At 35.3% G+C, this 21,979-nt stretch overlaps 1 protein-coding gene across 1 annotated transcript in view; it reads left to right on the top strand.

The window, feature by feature from the left end:
• Nucleotides 1-21,979, top strand: part of LRPPRC (leucine rich pentatricopeptide repeat containing) — a 94,196-nt gene that overhangs the window by 57,630 nt on the left and 14,587 nt on the right. Inside the window, exons 26-31 of the mRNA XM_019612713.2 lie at nucleotides 8,842-8,910; nucleotides 9,167-9,257; nucleotides 11,419-11,561; nucleotides 11,674-11,761; nucleotides 16,630-16,753; nucleotides 20,496-20,584. Of these exons, the coding sequence (XP_019468258.1) occupies nucleotides 8,842-8,910; nucleotides 9,167-9,257; nucleotides 11,419-11,561; nucleotides 11,674-11,761; nucleotides 16,630-16,753; nucleotides 20,496-20,584 (604 nt within the window). The remainder of the gene's footprint in view (nucleotides 1-8,841; nucleotides 8,911-9,166; nucleotides 9,258-11,418; nucleotides 11,562-11,673; nucleotides 11,762-16,629; nucleotides 16,754-20,495; nucleotides 20,585-21,979) is intronic.

Here is a 21,979-nt window from a genome sequence, read left to right as displayed (position 1 = left end):
CAACCCCCTGCCAAAGCAGGTTCCCTACACCAGGTCGCACAGGTAGGCGTCCAGGCGAGACTTGAATATCTCCAGAGAAGGAGACTCCACAACCTCCCTGGGCAGCCTGTTCCAGTGCTCCGTCACCCTCACCGTGAAGAAGTTCTTACGCACATTTGTGCGAAACTTCCTATACTGCAGCTTATGTCCGTTCCCCCTTGTCCTGTCTCCACGTACCACTGAAAAGAGACTGGCCTCACCGCTATGGCTGCCACACCTCAGATATTTATAAACCTGGATCAGGTCCCCTCTCAGTCGTCTTTTCTCAAGGCTAAACAGACCCAGTTCACTCAGCCTTTCTTCACAGGGGAGATGCTCCAGGCCCTTCACCATCTTTGTGGCCCTCCGCTGGACTCTTTCCAAGAGATCTCTATCTTTTTTGTACTGGGGAGCCCAGAACTGGACACAGTACTCCAGATGAGGCCTTAGCAGGGCAGAGTAGAGGGGGAGGATCACCTCCCTCGACCTGCTGGACACGCTCTTTTTAATGCACCCCAGAATGCCATTGGCCTTGAAGCTGTGTTGGTAGGTGTATGTGTTGGTAGATGTTCTGAGTCTAAGGCAGAAGAATAAGTTCTACAATTGCGCGCTGAAGTACATCAAAGCATGACTTAGTCTTCAGTTCTTAATTGTATCTCTAATAAGTCAGATTTTGTTATGAGTCCTTCAAAGGTAATCATTCCACAGCAGCCATAGGTACCCCTCTCTTTTCACCCCTTGACATGAAGTCACTTACTACCTTGCGTTCACTTGGAGTGCATAATATGGCTTTTATGTCAACAGCGATAGGTCTAGTTATGCATAACTTTTTCCCTTGCTTCTAAAGGCAATTTAATTGCCTTTTTGCCCTCAATTACATTTAAAACAAGAGAATTGTTAACTTTTTTTTTACTCTAAATGCATTAAAATTGAAGGCTAAAAGAAACAGTGGAATCCCATCTAATGAGATTCAGGCCTGTCTTCTAAAATGTTGCCTTATTTTGCTAATATCTAATCAAATTTTCTCATGAAGAGTGTTTATGTTATGTGTAGTTCTTTATGTATGTTCCTTCATCGCTTCAAGTACTAGAACCAAGAGTCTAGATGAATTACTTGACCTAGTATTCTTTTCAGAGACTCCTCCAGTTACCAGAACCAGTCCATATCTGCTTACCTGTTGCTAAAACTGGAAACTCTGAATTCCATTGCATGTACTTTGTTGTCAACTGTCAGTCTTGCTGCTTTATTTAATTGATCTAGGCAGTGACTGAGGGTTAGACTGATCTGAAGGTCATCTTGGAGAGGGACAGAATGAGAAAACGAGTGTTATAACTCCTTTGAGGAATCTGTTTCCTTCCCCTCTTTATTGGTTCTGCAACTTTCCTTCAATACTACATGGAGATTTTAAGATTTAATTACCTTCACAGTTACAATATAGCTGTTTTGTGTCACTTTGATTCAATTTTAATTGTTCAGTTATCTGGGAAGTTTGCATGGAGTTGCCCTATTTGTAGGTGTTCACCTGTGTGACAGTTGAATATTACTAGACTTGTACTTTTTCCTTCATTTATTATTCACACTGGATGCTATTATCAAAATTTTCTTTTAATCTGGTTAAGTCACGTGGTGGTCTACATGCTTTACTCTGTGGTAGAGTTGCAAGATTTCAACCCTGCCACAGAACTTCGAAGATGCGATTCTTTAATCTGCTTAGTGAAAGTCTCAACTATGTTTTCGTGAGGTAAAAACAAACACTTCACGCTTACTGCTGAAGCATGGAAGGCTTTAAACAAGTAATGGAACCATTTATTGTTGAAATTAGATAACTTGTAGTTTTGACTGAGGCTAACTTTGTAACTGTTAAGCAACAAAACAAAATGAAATAACTTCATGGATTTATATACCATGTCTGTATTTAAAGCAAACAAACACAAAATCAGAAATAATAAAAACCAGCAACAACCAAACACAAATTATTATCAGAACCCCAGAGTAGGAACTCAAAATAATTAAGCAAATGGAAAATATAATGAGTATTGATCATATGTTGTTAATGACTTTGCATTGCTTGAAATGGAAAAGTTGATCAATCCCTACTTAGTCTACAAGTAATTTTTAATCTGTCGTGATGATTGAAATGTTTAAAGCAGTTTCCTCTGATCTTGCACACTTCAGAAAACCATAAATAGAAAGGATTCTGAATGGCAGTATGTTGCAAACATAAACTGAACCATCTGTAAGCTTTTACTTGAGAATGATACATGCAGCATTGCTAAGTGTCTATGTAAAGTATGTTAATATTCTAAAATATTGTAAAAGAATGCACTCGAAGCTTCAGGCTATCATGACAGGCAGTATTCTTTACAGAAATTCTCTTCCCTTGTGTCTGATTCTATTTTCTATATTTCTATTTTTAAAAAAAAAAAGGAAATGAAAAAAATTAGACTATCTTAAATCTTTTCTTTTCTTTCTTTTGGGCTTATACAAGTCCATGGGAAAAGTTTGTTGAGAAGGCTGCTGTTTTTCAGGTGGGTCCTACTTTAGCAGTATACTTAAGAAATTCTGTTTTCATGAGAGGAAGAAACTGTAAACCTGATTTCTCCTTTTCTAGATTTTTCTGGGAATATGTGTGTTAGCTTTTGCTTAATAGTAGTTTCCTACTACCACTGCACTGTACTGATATAGTCATTACATCTTCGGGCAGCAGTGTAGTGGTATTTAAAGAAAAGCATTTTAAAAAGGATGTCGGATCACTACTGTTTTTTAGCTAGGTGCTTATGGACTCTTCTCATAAGAACTAGGAGTTGATAGAGACTTTTTTCCTGACAGATATTTGAAGTCTTCCTGGATTAAATCACATGAGCTAGTAAATTAAAGTTGTTCCTTTAATAAAACAGTAAAAGCTCTTGTTTCTGCTCCGTTTGTAGTTTTACTGCAAATGAAAGCTAAGAGAGGATTACTGTATTTAGGATTGGGAAAAATCACAGAACCGTATGGCAGAGTTTTTAATACAAACCCAACCTATACCAGTTCACTAGCACAAGAGGAACCTCCTTTGAAAATGTTAATGCATGATGCATGGCTTCAGAATTCTTATTAAATTTTGTGTAAAGTTTTCCCTTACTTTCTGCCCTTATATTAAAAGTATCACACATATTTAATAGGCATGTTACACCATCTCTAACATCTCAGGATGTTTTTGTGGAGAACTGAAGGACAAACTAGCTGTGAAATATTTTTAATGAAATGTGTTTCTAGTGTCAATAAATGCAAGAAAAAGCATTTGTTGCTGGAATTCAAGACCTGACAAAAGAACTATTTCAGGTGAGTTTAGCGTACAGGAATGTATCTATCAACAGATGTCAAGTTAATTCATGAAGTAAATAGATTTAAGCAAAGAATTGTGACATCCACTGTCAGCAGACCTCGAGATACCAGTTGCCATTGGATTTAATCTACCATAAAAACAATGATAATATTTCTACTTGATATTGAGAGATTACAACCTTCTTTCGTCCAGATTGCTTTTAATAAGAATCTACATCATAAAATGGAGCCTTGCTGATTTTTATTCTGGAAATAGACTATTGGGAGAAGATGCTTCCTTCATTTGTGACAGCAGGATTTAGGTTTTTTAATATGTAGTTTAGTGACAGTTACATCCAGTGTCGGAAATTACCCATAAACACATATTTTTGGTCTGCTTCAGAAAAGAATAGAGGTAGTTAGAACAAAATTTAAACGTTTCTGAAAGTGTAATGCAAATTGTATTAGAATGGTAGTTAGAGATACAGTGGTCTGAGGTAGTTTGTAGGGGGTCTAATAGCTTTTATTAGAGTAACTGTATACAGCTGGGAGGGAAGGGAAAGGATGAAGAGCTTTTAGGCATGCAAGCCCTATAATTAGAAGAAAAGATTATTTTTTTCTTATTATTGAGTCTTATTAGTTTAATAAATGCATTACTTCTCCTTATGAAACTGGACTCTGATACAGCTATTATTGAAGCTGGATTTTGTTTGTGCCCATGAATGTGTGTATGAAATAAAAAGTTCTTCCTAATTCAGTGCCTGTTACTCAAAAGATCTTTAAATACTGTTTGTTTTTTGAAGAAAGTAAATGAATGTTTTTTGAATAAGTAAATTTAATTCACTGCTCCCAGTGGAAAAACAAAGGAGATGCCTAATGAATTAATTCCTTCCAGAAAAGGAGAAGGTAATGTGTTTAGAATGCAGGATCATGACAAGAGCTGTGAATCCTTTCTTAGCTTTAGGGACTTTGTGTTAGAGAGAAAATACTACTGAGTCTGTAATGCTTTTCAGGTTCATCGGACAGCATAAAGCCACATCGTGGTGCAAAGAAAGCAAATTTTTGTTGTTTTATTTGGAGAACAGCCTAGAGGATGTTGTTTGTTTGTGTTTTTTTTTTTAGCATAGATTTTGCATATTGTTATCTTGTCTTTCAGCATGATTATTGATGTGAAGGTCTTAATATCTGAAGAATTTTTATAATAGTATTTTACTACGTTTTATACTATAAACACTATATTCTGAGAGAAATTACAGTTTACAGTATAAAAAACTTCAAGTACCCTGCTATATATCCTAGTTTACATTGAAGCTGCATGGCATTTGTGAGGTTTCGCAGACATTTTTGTGGAATTGGGGAAAAAATCTAGCCGTAAATTAAGAATTTCTCATCAACTGTTCTGTTTTCACCAATGCTTTTATTGGAGAGGGCTGTTAAAAGTGACACACATCAGTTCTCATAGCTGTCTGTTCAAGGCTGTCTTTTCAAAGAAGTAACACGCTTTCGTGTGAGACATTGCTTTGGCATCTAAATCTCAGTAACTGGTTCTGGTACTGGTAACATAAGTCTGTTAGGGCTGTTGATGTAACTCACCATGAAATATTCTTCTTCCTTAGCAGCATTAGCTGTCTCTTAATATTATTGGCTTTTTCAGCTGTAAAGAGAAGGGTGTATAGATCTACTTGTCTAAAAAATACCATCAAAGAGTGCAGCACAGATAGGGCTTATACAAGAAGGCAATAGTTGGGTTAGATTGGGATTGCTGTAGAACTGTTTCTCTAAGAAAAGGCTGAACTTTAGGAAGAAAATTCAGGCATTTTAGAATAAAGTCTGAAACACTGAAAAAGAGAGAACCTCGTATCTTTAAAATTAGAGTAATTCACAGTGAAGTTATATTGCACAAGGCTAGTTGAAGGAGGTGAGATGAAGTTTACTGGGAATTTATAGGATATGTGATGCTTATTTTGCTGATCAGCACGCAGTAGTAGTCTGTGGAAGGGAAGTATTGAAAGGTTAAAAATAAGTGAAAGATCTATCTCTTCAGTGTCAAATGTATGCCAAATATTATTTTTGGCTTTCGAATAGTTATGCATCCTAAGCCAGATGTAACAACTGTGGTACTATTCTGGGACACTCTCAACACTACCTTTTCTGAAGAACACCACAGAGTTTCTTTGCATTTTTCTGTTGCTTTTTTTTCCTTACGTAAGTTTTATGATTAAAGAGAAAAAGGTTGTTTTGGGCAAGTGAAGAAAAGGGAACAAATATGTTCCCTACAACTGCAGATTGCTTGGCTCTTTTTTTCTTAAGGTTAAAAAAATAATGTTAACAATATTGTACTATTATCTGTAATAAATACAGAATGCCAATGTAAACATTCCTTGAATTCTGTCATCATCTAAAATTCCAGATAAACATTAAATAGATTCCTCGCTAGCGGGTCAGTATTTCTCCAGAGAAGCTGTTTTCTTTCAGCTGTAATAACTAGAAGGTAGATCAAATAAAAATGATAACACAAAATAATTTCTGATAATTGGAGCCCTTCAAGCCCCTGTCTGAAGTGACTGCTTCTAGAGAAGAACTCAGGTTAGGATTATTGCATTTGCATGATTTTTGAATGCTTCTTGGCAAGTGTTCTGAAGATGCTACATTTTTATTTTTTTTTTAATCCTTCTGGTTAGTTTGCCTTTCTGTGTGTGAAGGCATAGAATCAGTGAATAAATTAGTGTAGGATTGTATGTAGAGTATTAAAAAGATAGAAACAGGTCATCAAAAATACGGAAAGGTTTCCATAGGAGATGTGACTATGACATTCTTAAACTGGAAAAGAAGCAGCAGAACGGAGGATTATTACAAATATCACTCAATCATATGTGAAATGAAAGAGTATAAAGGATAATCCCACTGTACATTGTATTACAATACAAAATATGAGGGGTTTCAAATGAAGCTCATAGAATCTAAACTGAAAACAGGTAAGTAGTATTTTTTGCGTTTTCTATAGACAGAAGTTCCAGCAGTCCTTTGCCAAAAGATCTTATGAGTGATTCATCTTATGTTTTAGAGGCATACAGAAAAGTTTGTGGAAGAGAGATCATTTACTAGAAAGTAGTAAACAGCTTGAATTAGCTGGAGAATGGAGGAATGCTGAGGCAAAAATATTGCTAGTTTTTCTGTTACCTTATAGCCTTCCAGATGTACTGAGAGAGGATGAAAAGCATGATGATCGTTTTATCTGGTGCAATACTGCTGTTTCATATTCCAAGAGTTTATAAAGCAGATTTGGAGATTTTTTGGCTTTTATGCTGGATGAATTTCTTCAGACCCTCAATAGTTGTTTCGGGGTTTGTTTTTTTTTTTTCCATAAAAAGACAAAAGATAATCAGAAAACGAATATTCAGAAATATATTTTTTGTCCAAAGAGTCAAGATCAGAATTTTAAAGGGGAACTGGAAGAAGTAATTAAAGTACCATGTTGTTTTTTTACTTGTTTTTTTTTTTTAATTATTATTCCCTGCTTTATTTTTATTCTGCATCTTAGTCTGCTCTACTGTAGAAAGTCTGCTTCATGCTAAATGCAACGCTTAAAATTCCCTAAGATGGTAAGGGATAAGCTACAAATATGGACTATCAGGCAAGCCCTGGAGATTTAGTTAATCTGACCTAGATGTTCTTTTGATGATTGAGACCTGCAGTATGTGAAAACACTTCTCAATTTCAAAATGAAAAACGAGGATATCTGTTGTATAACTCAGCTGTCCTTGTAGTGACAGACACATCAATCATTTCTGAACAGGAAAGGATTTACTATAAAAAGTTTGTGGCTTTGGAGCTGTTGAGTTCATTGGCATTCAGATCAGCAATGATATTGAAAGTTGTAAGTGAATTCAGTATTTGAATTTTACCATGTTCTAAAGAGGATTAGCTACAAATGCAAGCAACATACTTTTTGTTCATTTTCAAGAGCCTGTTGTGTAAGATGTTAATTCTTGACTTAATTTTTAGCATATTTTTTTGTGAAACTGCTTGCTGGATCTTTAAAAAACAACAACAAAAACAAGTCACTGATGACTAGGGATCTGTAAACATAAATATCTGTGGTAAGATCTAATTTGAAAAATCAGCAAGTACTTAGAAATAAAACAAAGTTTACCTTATACCACTTTTGAGTATCTGATTAGCCATTGTTTTTCTATAACCTGTTGGGTCAAACACTGTTAAATACATAAACAAGATAGTCCGTTTTGAGGAGCTGGGCTAGGAGTTAGCTTCTTATTTAAAACACAAGAAAAAAACAAAAAACCCAGTGCTTAAAATGATTGCATAAACTGGTTTGGATAGTTGTCAGATTTATATGCCCTAGCATATATTCTGCAGAGCACTCTGTTTCGTATTTCTTCAGCAAATTTTAAGGTCTTTAAGTGAAGTTCAATATGCTGCTTCTTCAGTGGGTGCTGAGTTATTTCAGGAAGTTGTAATGGTAATAATCGTGCTATTGGAGAAGACAAGGGAAAGGAAGTTATTTGTCTGTGTTAAAAAAGAAGGAAGGTTAATTGACTTCTTCAAAGGTAATTGTTTCCACTGTTTTGGAACCAAGACTCTATTTGTCACAGCTCTTTGTTCAAGCTGCCTCTTTTTATGCAAAATTGCATTTGAATTTTGGAAAGTGCGCTTCACATTTCAGCAGCTGAGGCTTCTTATAACATTAGCAGTTATAACCCTTCGAGAGTCAAAACACATGTTTCTAGATAGAAAAGACATGTCCCTGAAGTTACTTTGGGTTGTGTTCATTCAAATCTGGACACCTGAAATGAGAGCAGTCATCTCTTGCTGTAAACAATCCTTGTGCTGAAACAAGAGGCTATAATGAAAGTTCTGGGGCAGCAGTTACAGTTAGTTTACCTACAGTCTTCTTTTGCATGGTTAGTTCCCTTTACCCTCATGTTTTTCTTACTGAGCATAGAAAAAGAAGTCACAGCCTAAAACACTCTTGGTTTATATGTTAGATGTTAATATCTGCATGAAGGCAACTAATGTGAGCCAGTAAAGGACACTAAATGTTGATGTTGCCATGATCTGGTATATGACCTTCTCATTGTGAAGACAGTTTGGAAACATTTGGTGCTATTCTTTACCATAAGTAGTGAAAATTATTATGATGGGTAATAGCAATAATACTCTTACTGTGGTGATAGTTTACTTAATACTTCAGTTCTTCTGAAGTATGTTCAGGAGCAGTTCTTTTTGTTAGTGCAGACACAGCACTGTTCAGCCAAAAGGAAAAATGTCTTGAATAAAATGACTACAATTTTTAAACCTGTCATAAATACAGCTTAACTTGATTATTTGTGAGCTTAAACCTGTCTCTTGCAGATTTAAAATATATATATATATATATATATATATATAATAAACATATAAATTTATTTATTATCAGTGCATGTATTATGGTTTCTTTAGCTTAGAGTGTTCTGTGTGAAGTAACATTTTTTTTCTTGTGGAAATACGATTTTGCAGACTCCTGGCTTGAGAGCCCACTCTGGAAGATTGCAGTGGTTTGCAAAAAGGTGTATAACAGGTAATCAGGTATGTGGCTTGTTTCTTGTCGTCTTTAGAACTGTCATTGTATTTCATGAGTAATTGTTTTGAAGTATTTTGTTAGATTTTTGGGGGGTGGAAGGACTTATGACAGGCTGAAGAGATGAACTTAATGCTCTGTGTAAACACTTTTGTGTTCTTACACAGAAATATCTTAGATGAATGCACACAGCATGTAAGTACAGATACACAGAAAAATAAACGTTTGGCTAAGGTGTAATGATGTTCTCCTTTCTTTTTAAAGATGGAGACTTTGGAGCACTTGGTAGAATTAACTCAGAATGTATTTGAATGTGATAGAGATGAGATGTATTACTACCTGCTTCAGCTTTGTGGTAAGTTATCATGTAACCTTTTTCATGTTCCAGTATGTTTGCTTTTGTGTTTGGAGATGGGAGATAGCCTTGAATTGGAGAGGTGATCTGTCCTCATAAGTAAGTAGCTTGCAAACAATTATGGAGGCATCTTGCTGAGGAGGAGAGATCAGGGTTGTTTTTCTAACCTGCACAGCTCAGCACAGAAGTATTCTAGAACTTAAAGAATGAAAGATGTATACTTTTGTTACTTTCCTAATTTGAAAGTCTTCTCCATTTTGCTTTATGAAATACTTGTTAGAAGAAAAATTGCTCATTTTCTGTATCTTTATAACCATTAAAGTTCTGGAGTCTACTGTAGTTGAAGCTGCCGATGCCTTTAGTAAAGGTGTGAAGAATTGGTAGGTTGTTCCCAACTACAATTCCTAGTTCCTGCAACTACAGCCAAACTCAGGCATTCTTATGGGTACCAAACTCTTTTTAACTGGAAGTTTGTTTGTATGCTACAGACTTGGTATAGAATGTATCTGTAGTGATTTTTCATTTCTTTTCTATATTTGTTTGCTTTGGTTTTCTTACTCAGTGTATCATATTGTATAATACATAGTAAAAATGTTGGAAATTATATATCTATCTGTTTAAGTCTGATAAAACATTTTGTGTTCTTACAATTGGATGTTGAACACAAAATCGCTGGGTCATTTTAAAATAGCATTACAGGGATTTCTATGTGTCTCAGAAAAATTAACCTTATATTTTGTATTTATATTGAGCAACTTGATATCTTGGGCAGTGGGAAAACTTGAATTTGAGCTTGATGTAATTTTTGACTGCTCTTCACGTATTTTTTTGGATGACTAGAACTAGCAATGTTATCATGCTAAATAAAACACTATTAGACCTCCATTTTAATAAAGCAAGAAGAGAGGCTGCTTCCTCATTTAACCACAGAGGAGATGAGTATTTCCCCACAAAAATGGCCAGAGAATTTTTGTCATTTTTGTTTCTTTTTGTTTCCTCAGCAGCCTCAGCTTCAAAACCAAACTGTAGCATTATCTAGTTCTGGCTTTGCACATACTGGTTCACCCTTGAAAATCGAGTTGGCCTGAAAAGCAATATATTCTCAACAGGAGGGAGTCTTCTTATTTCTCCACCATCATCCTGTTCACCTCTGGCAGTGACTAAGTGTGACAGTGTGCCTGCTAGGAAGAGAATCTAAGAAGATAGAATTTATCCAAGTCTGTCACACAAAATCTTCACTCCTCTTTGAAAAGACAAAACCAATTCCATCTACTCAAAGAAGTGGAAAACATTTGTGGGTTTCTGTCACCATGGAAGACAAAAACCATGCACATTCCTGCTTTCAGCCATTTTAAACTATTTATCAAAGCTGCCCTACACACAAGTACAGTAGAGAGTTGTCACTGTGCACCTTAGCCACCATTTAAGATCTACAAGTCAGTTGCACCTACTATCTAGTTCAAGCTTGTAGAATAAGAGTAAAAAAGAGGTTTGGATCTCATCCTTTCCCAAAGTTAGGACAAGTTTGAATTAAAATCAGATCACAACCTTGTCAAGTAAAGTGTTTTGTTCCTCCAGAGTTGGAAATTTAAGAATAACCTGTTCCAAGGTTTGATGTTCTGCAACTTTTAACGGTCACCTTTCATACAATGTTGAGCACTTCTGAGGCCTGTCAGTTAGGTAGCTGAAGGCAGCAATTAGACTCACCATGCCATTAGCATACTATTCTCCAGATAAATACTAAACCCACCTTTTTCAACTACCTATTTTACTTAATGTCCTCAAGCAACATGTCTATCTATCGATGGCTGAATTTGCTGCAGTTGGCAGCATCTATTTTATAGTTGTGAAGTCCAAAGCAAACACATGTAAAGGTGTCAAAGATTCTTCATTCTCCTCTGTTTACTGCCATAATACCCTGAACTTAAAAATATTATTGAAATAATTTAGTTCTTAAAGTCAGTCTTTTGGTTTATTTATGATTTTTTGTTTGTTTCCATCGTCTAGTGTTTCCTGTGGAATAATAGTAGTTTGGAATTTTTCAGGTTGGTTATATGAAGCAGACATATGTAAACAATGAAGTATTTTCCATAAATGCGACTTCAGATATGTATGTATACTTTAAATTTGCTTTTATCTGAAAACCTGAATCTTGTTTCAGATAACAACTCTGACTGGAGAAGAGCTGAAGCTGTTTGGACTAAAATTCAAGAGGAAAATGTTGTTCCTCGTGAGAAAACACTGAGATTACTGGCTGATATATTAGAGAAAAATGGTCAAGTTGTCCCATTTGAGGTACCTAAGGTAATCTGAGTGTAACTTTGCTAGCTCACAATACTGCTAAATATATATCTTTCAGTTGATAAATGTTAACAAATAGAATTACAGTAATTTAAGTAAGTTTTTTGTTTTAAAGACTACACAAGAAGAAACAAGAAGTCTAGGATCTTCTAATTTTGAAGAAAGAAAAATAAGGATGCTTTGCAAGAAAAATAATGCAAGAGGTAAGATGAATCCACTGTTTCTGCCTAATCACTGTTTCTTAGCTCTAAGATTTAGACTTTGATTAAATATTGAGCAATAAATGTTTGCTTACTTTTGTTTTGCTAATATGTTAGAAAAGTTACCTAACAGTGTTATTTGGTAATGTTCTGCTTCAAAAGTTGAAAGGAGAAGCATATGCAAAAATATTTAAAGTGTCGTTTGAATTATTGACTCTATATGCATGCTTGAAAGTCAGTCCATGCTGAAGTTTTGAATTTCAAAAGCATTTAAGTATTGCTAGCCTGTCATTTGTAATATTTGGCTAAACACATTTTCTAGACTTCTGATTGTAGCTGTTAAACATAGGAAACTAAATTTATACATAGGGTCAATGATAAATACTGTTTTGCTATTTTAGGTGTTTCTGTGGTCTACTGCTTGGATGCAAGTTTTATGTTGTGAGACATGATAGTAATTCTCTCTACAGATCTGTAGTAAAATAGCAGGGTTATAGTTCATGTGAAGGCAATTAACCAATAGAAGTTGTTCAAAGATTTTGGATTTGTTGCTGCTGCTGAAGTCTTGAAAGAAGACCAGATATCTAAAATAGATTTTGGAACCATACCCAATCATTTAAGACATAGATTTGATAATGAAAAGAATTAGTTTCATCTAATTTAATCTCATCTACGCTATGGGGATTATCATTGCTCCAAAGAGGTGATTCTCCCACTGTATTGAGCATTTGTGCAGCCTCACTCTGAATACTGCATGCCGTTCAAAGATCTACAATATGCAAAAGATGTTAAGGCCCTTGAAAGCATCCAGAGGGCAACAAAGCTGGCAGAAGGGCTGGAAAGCATGTCCTCTGAGGAGAGGACAACGCTTGGGTTTTCTAGACGGAGGAAAGGAAGCTAAAAGTTGGCTTCACTGCTCCCTGCAGCTCCCTGAGGAGGGGAGGCCAGGGGGAGGTTCTGGGCTCTGCTCCTGAGAACCAATGGCAGGATGTGAGGGAGTGGCACCAAGCTTCACTAGGGAATGTTCAGGCTGGACGTGAGTGACAATCTCTTTTTTGTGGGCACGATGATACTCTGGAACAGGCATAGGGCTGTCTATCAGTATTCAAGAGGCATTTGGATAATGCCCTTGGGAATATACTTTAACTTCAGGTTAGTCCTGATTTAGTCAGACAGTAGGACTTGGTGATCTTTGTAAGTTCCTTCCAACTGAACTATTCTATAGCTGTCTTCCTCTGGGCCTTTTATGTGTTAGTCTATTTTATTTCTGTTGATGTTGCATAACTATTTTTGTTTGAAGGAGCAATTTAATACGTCACTTGGCTTCTTTAGCTTTTTTACAATTACTTGTCCACATTCTTCCGTAGAATTGGGAAACTTTTCCTCCTACAAAGAAAGGGAGTGCCAAAAAGTTTGTGTTCTTTTGATCTGTAATACAAAAACTATAAAGAAAAGATCAGAATCGGCACCCCTGCAGCTTACTGTTCCCAAACTTCTGGGCATCTGGGTGCCATTCAACAAATAAAATGGCCTTATTAAGAGATTGTTTCAGATCTTTTACTACAAGAAAAAATAGCTTTTCTACAGAAACTTCCTTGGCTTGATAAAGCAGATTTAACATGCTCAGGTATTTATTTGTTTGCCTTTGTATATAGAAAAGCAAGAGTCTACCTAAGTTCCTCCAGATCAGTCTGTGCTTACTGAAGTAATGGGAAGTGTGTTTTTATCTCATCTCAAAAACCCTGTCACAGAGTGAGAATTAGCATAACTGGGCCTTTGAAGGGGGAATCCATTTCTACCACTGCCAAGATGCTCTGCATCTTAATATTCTTGAAGTCTTTATTTTCTTTGCATACTATGATAAAAAAACTTGGTCTTGAAAAGAGATCAGGGAATAGAATGAAATAGGCTAAAATAATTTATTTTGCTTAATTATAAATACTTATAAATACAGGATGTCTAGTTTTCTTCTCTGGGTGTTATCAATGTATTTTACAAGTTGGACCCACTGATTTTTAAGCTGTGAGTTTTAAAGAAGAATTTATCAATCATTCACGCAGCTACCTTCAATTGTCAGTAAAGTGATCCTCCTATATTGAATCCCAGGCATGCTGATTAGAAGTGTGGATTCTTCATATTCTGTATGTGGGGAATACCAGAAATAATCAAGTGGAGAACAGAAGCAAAGTTAATACAGCTTTGACTTTGGAAGAAGGGAAACCAGTTAGAAACAAAAATATAAACTGTAACTGCTAATTGTTGTTGATGACATTTGATGCAGAATCTACCAATAAATTACTTCTGCTTGTTCTTTTGCTCGAAACAGCAGAGCTAGGGAGGAGCTGGTATGGAGTATTGAAAAGGGGAAGCAGATAATTCAGAGAAAAAATATTCTTTGTGTCTTAAACTAAATTGTCACTACTATATATTAGTATGATACAGTTCTGATATGAATGTAATAGGACAGAATATAATTTTTATTAGAACCTTTTGAATAGGAAAAATATTTAACTTCTATCTAGTTATATAATTAACAAACTTAACAGCTCTGTCGTAGGGTGTTTCGAAAGTCTGTTCTCTGAAACACTTTATTTTTTCAAAATCAGATTTTGTTCTTATCCTGTTTCTGCAGTATGAGAACTTGAGTCTAGGGAATCGCATTACTCTGTAATATCCCAGACAGTTACAGCTGCTGAAAAAATTTGCTTGTCTTGAAAGCAGAAATTTTCTTCAAAATTTGTCACTTTTTAGACAAACTTTTTTACTTAAAATAGGTAGTATAACATAATATGGCTCTGAAACCAATAAATTTTTGTCTTGATTGCTAATATACTTCAGTAATTTTAGATGACACCTGAAAAAGTAATAAGCTCATAATATGTGATTGGACATAAGTCTCAGTACACCGAGGTGTAGTTGAATCATGCTACTTGCAAGGTTGCAATATAGAGTTGAGAAAATCTAATATGAATAGGTTGGAATTTACATATAAAACAAAACATACTGGAAAAAGGAAAACAGAACTGATACCAAGATTTCCTCGATACCAAGGTTTCCTCAGTTCTTCATTAAACTAATAATTAGAAAAATATTTACAGATATTTTCATGAAACAGATATTATACTTTGTAGACTGTGGTCATTGATATGTTTGATATCATGTCCACTGGTGGTTGATGAACTCCATCTAAATAGTAGAAAAGAATATTCAAACATGGAATGAAATCCTTGTTCTGTTTAAAGGCATTAGGAGTCTCCAAGCATAAAGAGGTTTTTTTATAATAAAAAAAAAATTAAGTAGACTTTTACAAGTGGAAAGAAGAAACATTACCATTCACCTACATTTTTTCTTAACAAAAGCAGCTAGTCTGCAGTTATCTCAAATAACAGAAAACCACCGGATTTCGGTATGAACACTCCTTTACAAATGCTGATATTGAGCATCTGAGCAGGCAAGAGACTTCAGCATGTTGCAATAGGCTAAGCATTAACCTCAGACTGATAAGTGAGCATGGGGCGGATTCCCAGGCCTTTTCTATGTCATCTTGTTGTTGTTTTATTGGTCTTTTGGTTGACAATGCAGTCGCTTTTGTAATGTCAGACATCAATCATATTATCTCTCCATCTCTCTTGTGTCTCTCTCCATATCTTTCATATACATGGGACTCACGTACCTGGAAGTGGACTTAATTTTTACTGTGTCGTTCTTATCCATTATCTGCTCATCTATATTTAATATAGCTTAAAGTGTCCAAAGTAGATTTGGGATGACAATATTAGCTCTATTATAAAACTCTGTAAGAGATTGTGTGTTGTTATTAATAATTAATTTTATACATGGTTTCTTCTGTGCCTGCATTTCAGGAAGTTTTTATGTATGCTTATTGGTTGAAAAAGTTTGAGTAGAACAGTTTAGCATCAAGCACTTAGGCTTTGGGAATGTCGGTTTAAAATTCCACAGCACAATGTACTAAGTGCCATTAGTGTGATGTTTCTTGTGACGATAAGACTCAAATGAGCAATTTTTCCTTTCAAAGTTTAAAAAAATATAATTTACTACATAGCTGTGAAATTCGTAGTGATAGTCTAAGTATTTCTACAAAGTTGCTTAAAGGTAATTGTGGATTAGATTTGAATTAGCAAAGAGATTTATATTTTTAAGTTTTACTGTAGGAAAAATGCAGTCGGTTTTAGATGTAAAAGCTCACTTATTCCTTGCACTGCTTTCTAGTGTATGTTATAGCCTAGATAGCAGTCTTAGCTGCATGTTTATAGCTGCATAATCTTGTTTCAGAAAAATAAATGACTGAAAATGTGCTTATCATTTTTTCCCCCTTTTTGGTAACATCTTTTCATACACTGACAGTTATTGTGAATGCATGAAATAAAACTGTTAATCAGTCAAACAAACGCAGCGTAGTTTACTTGTTAAACATCTGTATATTTGTAAATTGTATGTTTTGTATAAATCTTGTCGTAGCCAAATAATTTGATCTCCCCATATTGGAATCACCTCCTATATTATTTGTTAAATGCTGTTGTGATCATGCACCAGATACTGTAACTGTATACCCCAGAATTAGGTGTTGCTTTAAAAATCCTGAGTTTCCCCCTTCTAGCTGACTGTGTTGGTATATAAGCGACAGTCATATATAATAAACGAGCAGTAGCAAACTTTCTGCTTAGTGGAGTTGTGTTAGTTGATTGATATACTCAAGCACTTTTGAACAAACTGTTACCAGCAGCTTTGCTTTCAAAGATGTAAGAGGAATGGATTTCTGAGGGACTTTTTCAGTGATTTCTTTTTTTTTTTTTCCTTACGAGCAGTATCACAGTAATATGATACTTCATTTGGGCTTTTTTCTTTTTTAGAGGCCTACAATGTTTTTCTGAAAAGCCAAGGGAAGAGCGACTATCAGTATCGTACTTATGACATCCTCATAAAAGCATTGTTATCTCTGGATTGTATTGAAGAAGCCAAGAGAGTGAAGCACATGTAAGACACTTCTATGTTTAGGGGATTTAATTTGTTAGTTTTTGCTGATTTGGGTTTCTGGAGGTTTTGTTTGATTTTTTTATTATTATTTTTTTTCTTTAGTCTTTAAATCATTTCTGGATTGTTTTCAGCAAAGTCTGTATTTTTCAGTGGGAAAACAGGTCGTGACTGATAGCTAGGAGTTATGTTATGAAATACGTTACCTTATGAGGCACTAGGGTGCTATGTATTAAACATACTAGAGAGACAGCATGTTTTGCTGATAACACGTTTTAGCTAACAGTATCAACAAATGCACTTGGCATCAGAAGTGAAAGTCTCCCCTTCTGGCAGTCTGCCTTTTCCCCTTTATAGCAAGATTCAGACAGACAAGATTCCTTCACTGAACTGCCCCTGAGCCTTCTCCTCAATCCCCATCCCTGCTGGTGCCCTTCCCTATCCAAACTCTGTGGCAGCTGGCTGCCTGCCAAATGCAAAGTGGTACATTTGACTGTTTTGCCAGTGGCTAGGAGATGACCATAAACCTTAGATCCAACTCTTACACTTCTGAAATAAATCCAACCTGCTGTCATGCATTATTAGATTCATCAGAATCAAATTAACCTTTAGTGAGTTGCAAGGCACACCACTTGCTTTCATTGTAGCTTGTAATGTGTCTTCAGTTCAGATTATAGAATTCAAAATAAGTACTAATCGTCATTATAGTGTATTTAAGAAGAATAAAAATATAGCAATTTAAGTTCCTTTTGGTTTCTTCAGCTAAAACAAGAACAGTGTTTCTCATCTAGCATTTTCTCTGACTGAATACAGTGAATTAGGATGTGCCTGTAGGAATAATTTACGTGATGCATGGGACGCTATAAAAATCTTAACAGTTTCTAGAGTCAACTTAGTTTATGATTTCCAGGAACAATATAGTGTAAAAAGCTGTTCATTATTTTCATGTTTTCTTTAAAATTGTCTAGACCAATGAATTATCATTGAAAATAATGCATTCAGAAGCACAAGCAACAATTCCCCAACTCAGTATTTGTAACAGAGCTTTATATTAAGGAATGTTTGTGCTTTTTGAATATATGGCTTATATAAAGGAAGAACTCAAGCTGTTTATTAAGTAGTGTTCCCTATTAGGAGAATAACTGGTAAGTTGTTTAAAAAAAGAAGAAAAAAAAGAAAGATAGAAAAAGACATGTTTGGAAATACAAAGAATGTTGAAAAAGTTGGGGTAGTCTGTTAAACATTTTGAAAAACTTTTAAAAGATACCGTGAATGACTCTTCAGGAAAGAAGTTTGAACTTTTTATTGAAGATGTGTGCATGCACTGCTTCTCTGCTCCATGGCTCAAACGTGTTTGTAAGGATGATGCACAAAATACTGTGTATTGTAAGCATTAATTTGAAGATTGGAGGAGCAGAGAGGATGTAGTGTTTTGTTCCTGATATTGATGATTCTGAGTTCTTGCTTCAGATAATAAGATATTTAGGTAATCCTTAAAAGGATGCAAAATGCAGAAAATAAAAATGTTAAAGACTGAAGAAGTTTGAAGTGTGTTTTTAGGAATGAAGCTTCTGAATCTCAAGATGCCTAGGAAAAAGGAAAACGCGATTTACTAAGAGATGTTGGTCAAAGCCAACCACAGTAATAATCACTGTGCTTTTCAGAGCTCTCATTTTCAATCTCGTAGCATAGAAATGCCAAATAATGACATTCTAAAAAGCCTGTAACAGCTCACTGTTACATCAAGACAGAAAATGCTTACTATTAGCAGTGTTTACAGTGTTTATTTGTGTATCTCTTTTTGTAATAATTAAGTCATGCTTTTATCAAGCATTTTGAAATGTCTGTTGGTTTTTAAATTATTCACTGAAATAGAGGAAGTGATTTTGTGTGCACATGGCTTGAAATAGCAGATGTGTATGTTTCGCACACATTTCTGCATGCTTGGCAATTTTACCAACCTTATATTACAAAGAGATTATTCCAACAAAGCCTAAACGTGTGCAGTGGCCTGAAACTTGTGCAACTCCCAATATTTTCATAAGATACACAAAAGCCATCATCATTTGTATAAGCGAACGTATTTTTCTTTTTACTCTGCTCGTAGCCAAACTTTAAATTTAAATAATGTGTAGAGAAGTTTAAATGAGTATTAGCATAGACAACAAAATAAGTAATTCATGCATTTTAAAAGGTTAGATTATTTTAAAACTTCCTTGCTGTTAACAGCGCTGAGAAACTTTAATGAGATGGTGGTGATGTGGTAGAAGGAAATTGCACTCTTGCTCTGCGTTTGGAAATAAATAAAACGCACGCTTGTACACAGAAATCAACCCAGGAGGTTACTGATCTGTTGGTCAGTCCAAGCCTGGTTGCTTTGCCAATCTGGCAGTTTTCAGGAATATTTACTGCATTTATTTAAAGTTTTAAATAGAAATTTAGGAGTATGGGAATGATGGATTACTTCTGTAATAGTAGCTAACATCTATTTAATCACACTAAAGATTGGAAGATTGGAGAAAGTAAATCCTTTGTTATGTGTAATTTACAGTCTCATGCATGAATTGTTGACTTAAGGGCTTTGACAGATGGGACAAAGGCAGAAAAAAAAAAAGGCGGAACTGAGCTGTGGGTGCTTAGGCAGGGATTAAGAGGATTGGTTGGGAGAGTAAGAAAATCCTGAGTCCAGTGACTGCATTTGTGAGCCTGGGAGGCTGAAAGTGACTGAGAGGATAGTCATATTGTGTACTATGCGAAGGATTTTCTTGGGATTGAGGAGAATAATTTAGCAATGACCCTGCTTACCTCCGAATCCGCTCAGCCTATAAGTTCAAGTAGGTAGGCTGCTCAGTTGTTTGCCACAAGATGATCAGTGAGGTTTATCTTGATTGCTGATATGGTAAATGGCAATGCCCCCCTTTTCTGTGTAGAGATTTTGTAATCTAGAAATGAACATTTGTAAAGTTATCCTCATAGATTAAAAATGTGGCTATACGTCACTGAGGAACAGGGAGGGAATTTTATAATGTAAGATGAATGTGAAGACTGGTTAGTCTCTCTTGACTAATTTCCAGAGTGATAGAAAAGCTTTAGCATTATTATTAAAGATTCTCTTTACTGCAGGTATATGAACTGCAGTATTATCAGAGATAAAGAATTGATAAGCCAAATGCAATTTTAACACAGCTAAGGTAGCAATGTAGTATGTTCACTTTAAAAAACCGTATACATCTAGATGACAGAAATTTGAAAATTAATCAACCAAATGATATGGTGTTAGTTCATAATATGCTTTAGTTTATGTTTAAAATATACAGTGCTGAAAATAAATGTTTCATTTTTATTGCTGAAAGAATAGTTTTACATTTTATAATTATGGTGACTATTGAAAAAAGAAGAAAAAGTATCCAGCTTAGGATACAACAGAACAATGCAGGGCATGCAGTTATTTTAGTCATCTAATATGTCAGCATTCAAGAATCTGAACCGATTGTTTAAAAAAAATCTTGTACTTTGTTTCTTTTGTTGCTCACTTCCAACTTTGTCATCTGTCAGAATGCAAAAAAAAATTATCCTTCTATAACCATTGACAGGATAACACAAAAGCTGTCTCCAGGTCGATATTTTGCAGCAATATTTTTAACATACGAACAGTAGTTTTTATAATTTCACCTTGGTGCTCAACCATTTATTATCGTATCAGAAGCATGTCAGTAATTCCTTTCTAAATGTCTGCTTCTTTTAGTGCTGAGACCCACATCAAGGGCTTCACACTGAACAGTGCTGCCAGCAGCCTCCTCATCATATCGCAAGTTAGGCGGGATTATTTGAAAGGTATGTCACAATGCTTGACCTTTACGTCACATTAATGCCTCTGCAGATTTTTCTTGTAACGCCCTTCGAATACTTGGATAAAGGAGTCCATTTAGCAAATTACCTGCTTATCAAGAGCCTTTTGTGGTAGCTGAGAGACGTAAATTACTGTACATGCATTTATAATACAGCTTGAATATGAATGTACTTGTCATTTGACCACTTAGTCCAGTTTCCATTCCATTTAACACAAGATGGGTTTTCTTAAGATGAATCACAGCTCTTCAGACATGCAAAATTTGTGCTCCAGAACGAGAGAAAGTACAGGCTTTCAAGTGCGTTAAAATTCACAGCACAAGTCATTTTGCTTTGGAAATTAACATACTTTAGAGCATCTGAAACAATTCCCAGCAGTTGTTTCTTGCATATTGTGGTGCTTGTGTGAGATACCGGATGAGTTAAATTGACTGTTAAATGTGCATGATTGTGCACTAAATGATTATAATATTGATTTAAAAACTTAATCAAATACTTTTTAATAGTTCTCAGTACCAACAGTAACAAATATTAAGGCTGACTTTAAAAAGAAAGTAACAATTGTGATAGAAAAGGAAATGGTGGCTGAAGAGCGTGTGAGGGTATACAGCAAGATGGTGGGTCAAGTTCAAAGTTGTGTTATTTTACTTCTCAGCATTGGTAGTTTTGCAGCCTAGAGTGTTCCGCTCTGCAGCAATATATTTCACATGCTCAGTTGTTTAGAAGGACTCTTGTGAGAGAGAACTGTGCAACTGTGCAGTTTTAGTGTGCTGTTTTTTTACACCTTTGCAAGTAAAATGCATGTTTTCAACAATTTCTTGAAGCATTAGGGCAGTTACGTACAAAAATTTATACTACACTGATGTTTTTCATACCACAAGGCATAACAGAAGGTGCGTTTTTGATTGTGCCATCAGTAAATTTTATTTTCTTTGCATGCCTATGTAGTCCATATACATGTAATGTTGGACATATTAAAATACTTCAGGATAAGCATTTAGATACTTTTTTCACTCTTTCCTGCAGCTGATTAACTTCTCTTATTTCAGATTCTTTCCTGTTTCAGTCTGATGTCACTGCCTGGTGTCATCAACTGAAGTATATATGGCGAACACTATTGCTTACTTGCTGCGTTGGCAAGTCTTATTTTTGCAGCGTTCAAATCCTTCACCTAAATCCTATGCCTGATTTTGTTACGTCGGTCATCTGAAAGTAGTGTCTCCTATTTATTTCCATAGAACCAACAAACAGATACAAAGGGCACAATAACACTATTTGATGAAGCAAATTCTCAGCTACAGAGCTCTCTGTTTGAAAAAGCACTTCTCATAGAGGTGACTACCAATGATGAACAAGAGCCTGCATGCCATACTTGTAAAA

The sequence above is a fragment of the Meleagris gallopavo genome, chromosome 2 (assembly GCF_000146605.3).
Source record: "Meleagris gallopavo isolate NT-WF06-2002-E0010 breed Aviagen turkey brand Nicholas breeding stock chromosome 2, Turkey_5.1, whole genome shotgun sequence".
NCBI classification, from domain to species: domain Eukaryota; kingdom Metazoa; phylum Chordata; class Aves; order Galliformes; family Phasianidae; genus Meleagris; species Meleagris gallopavo.
This window is presented reverse-complemented; position numbering and strand designations above follow the sequence as displayed.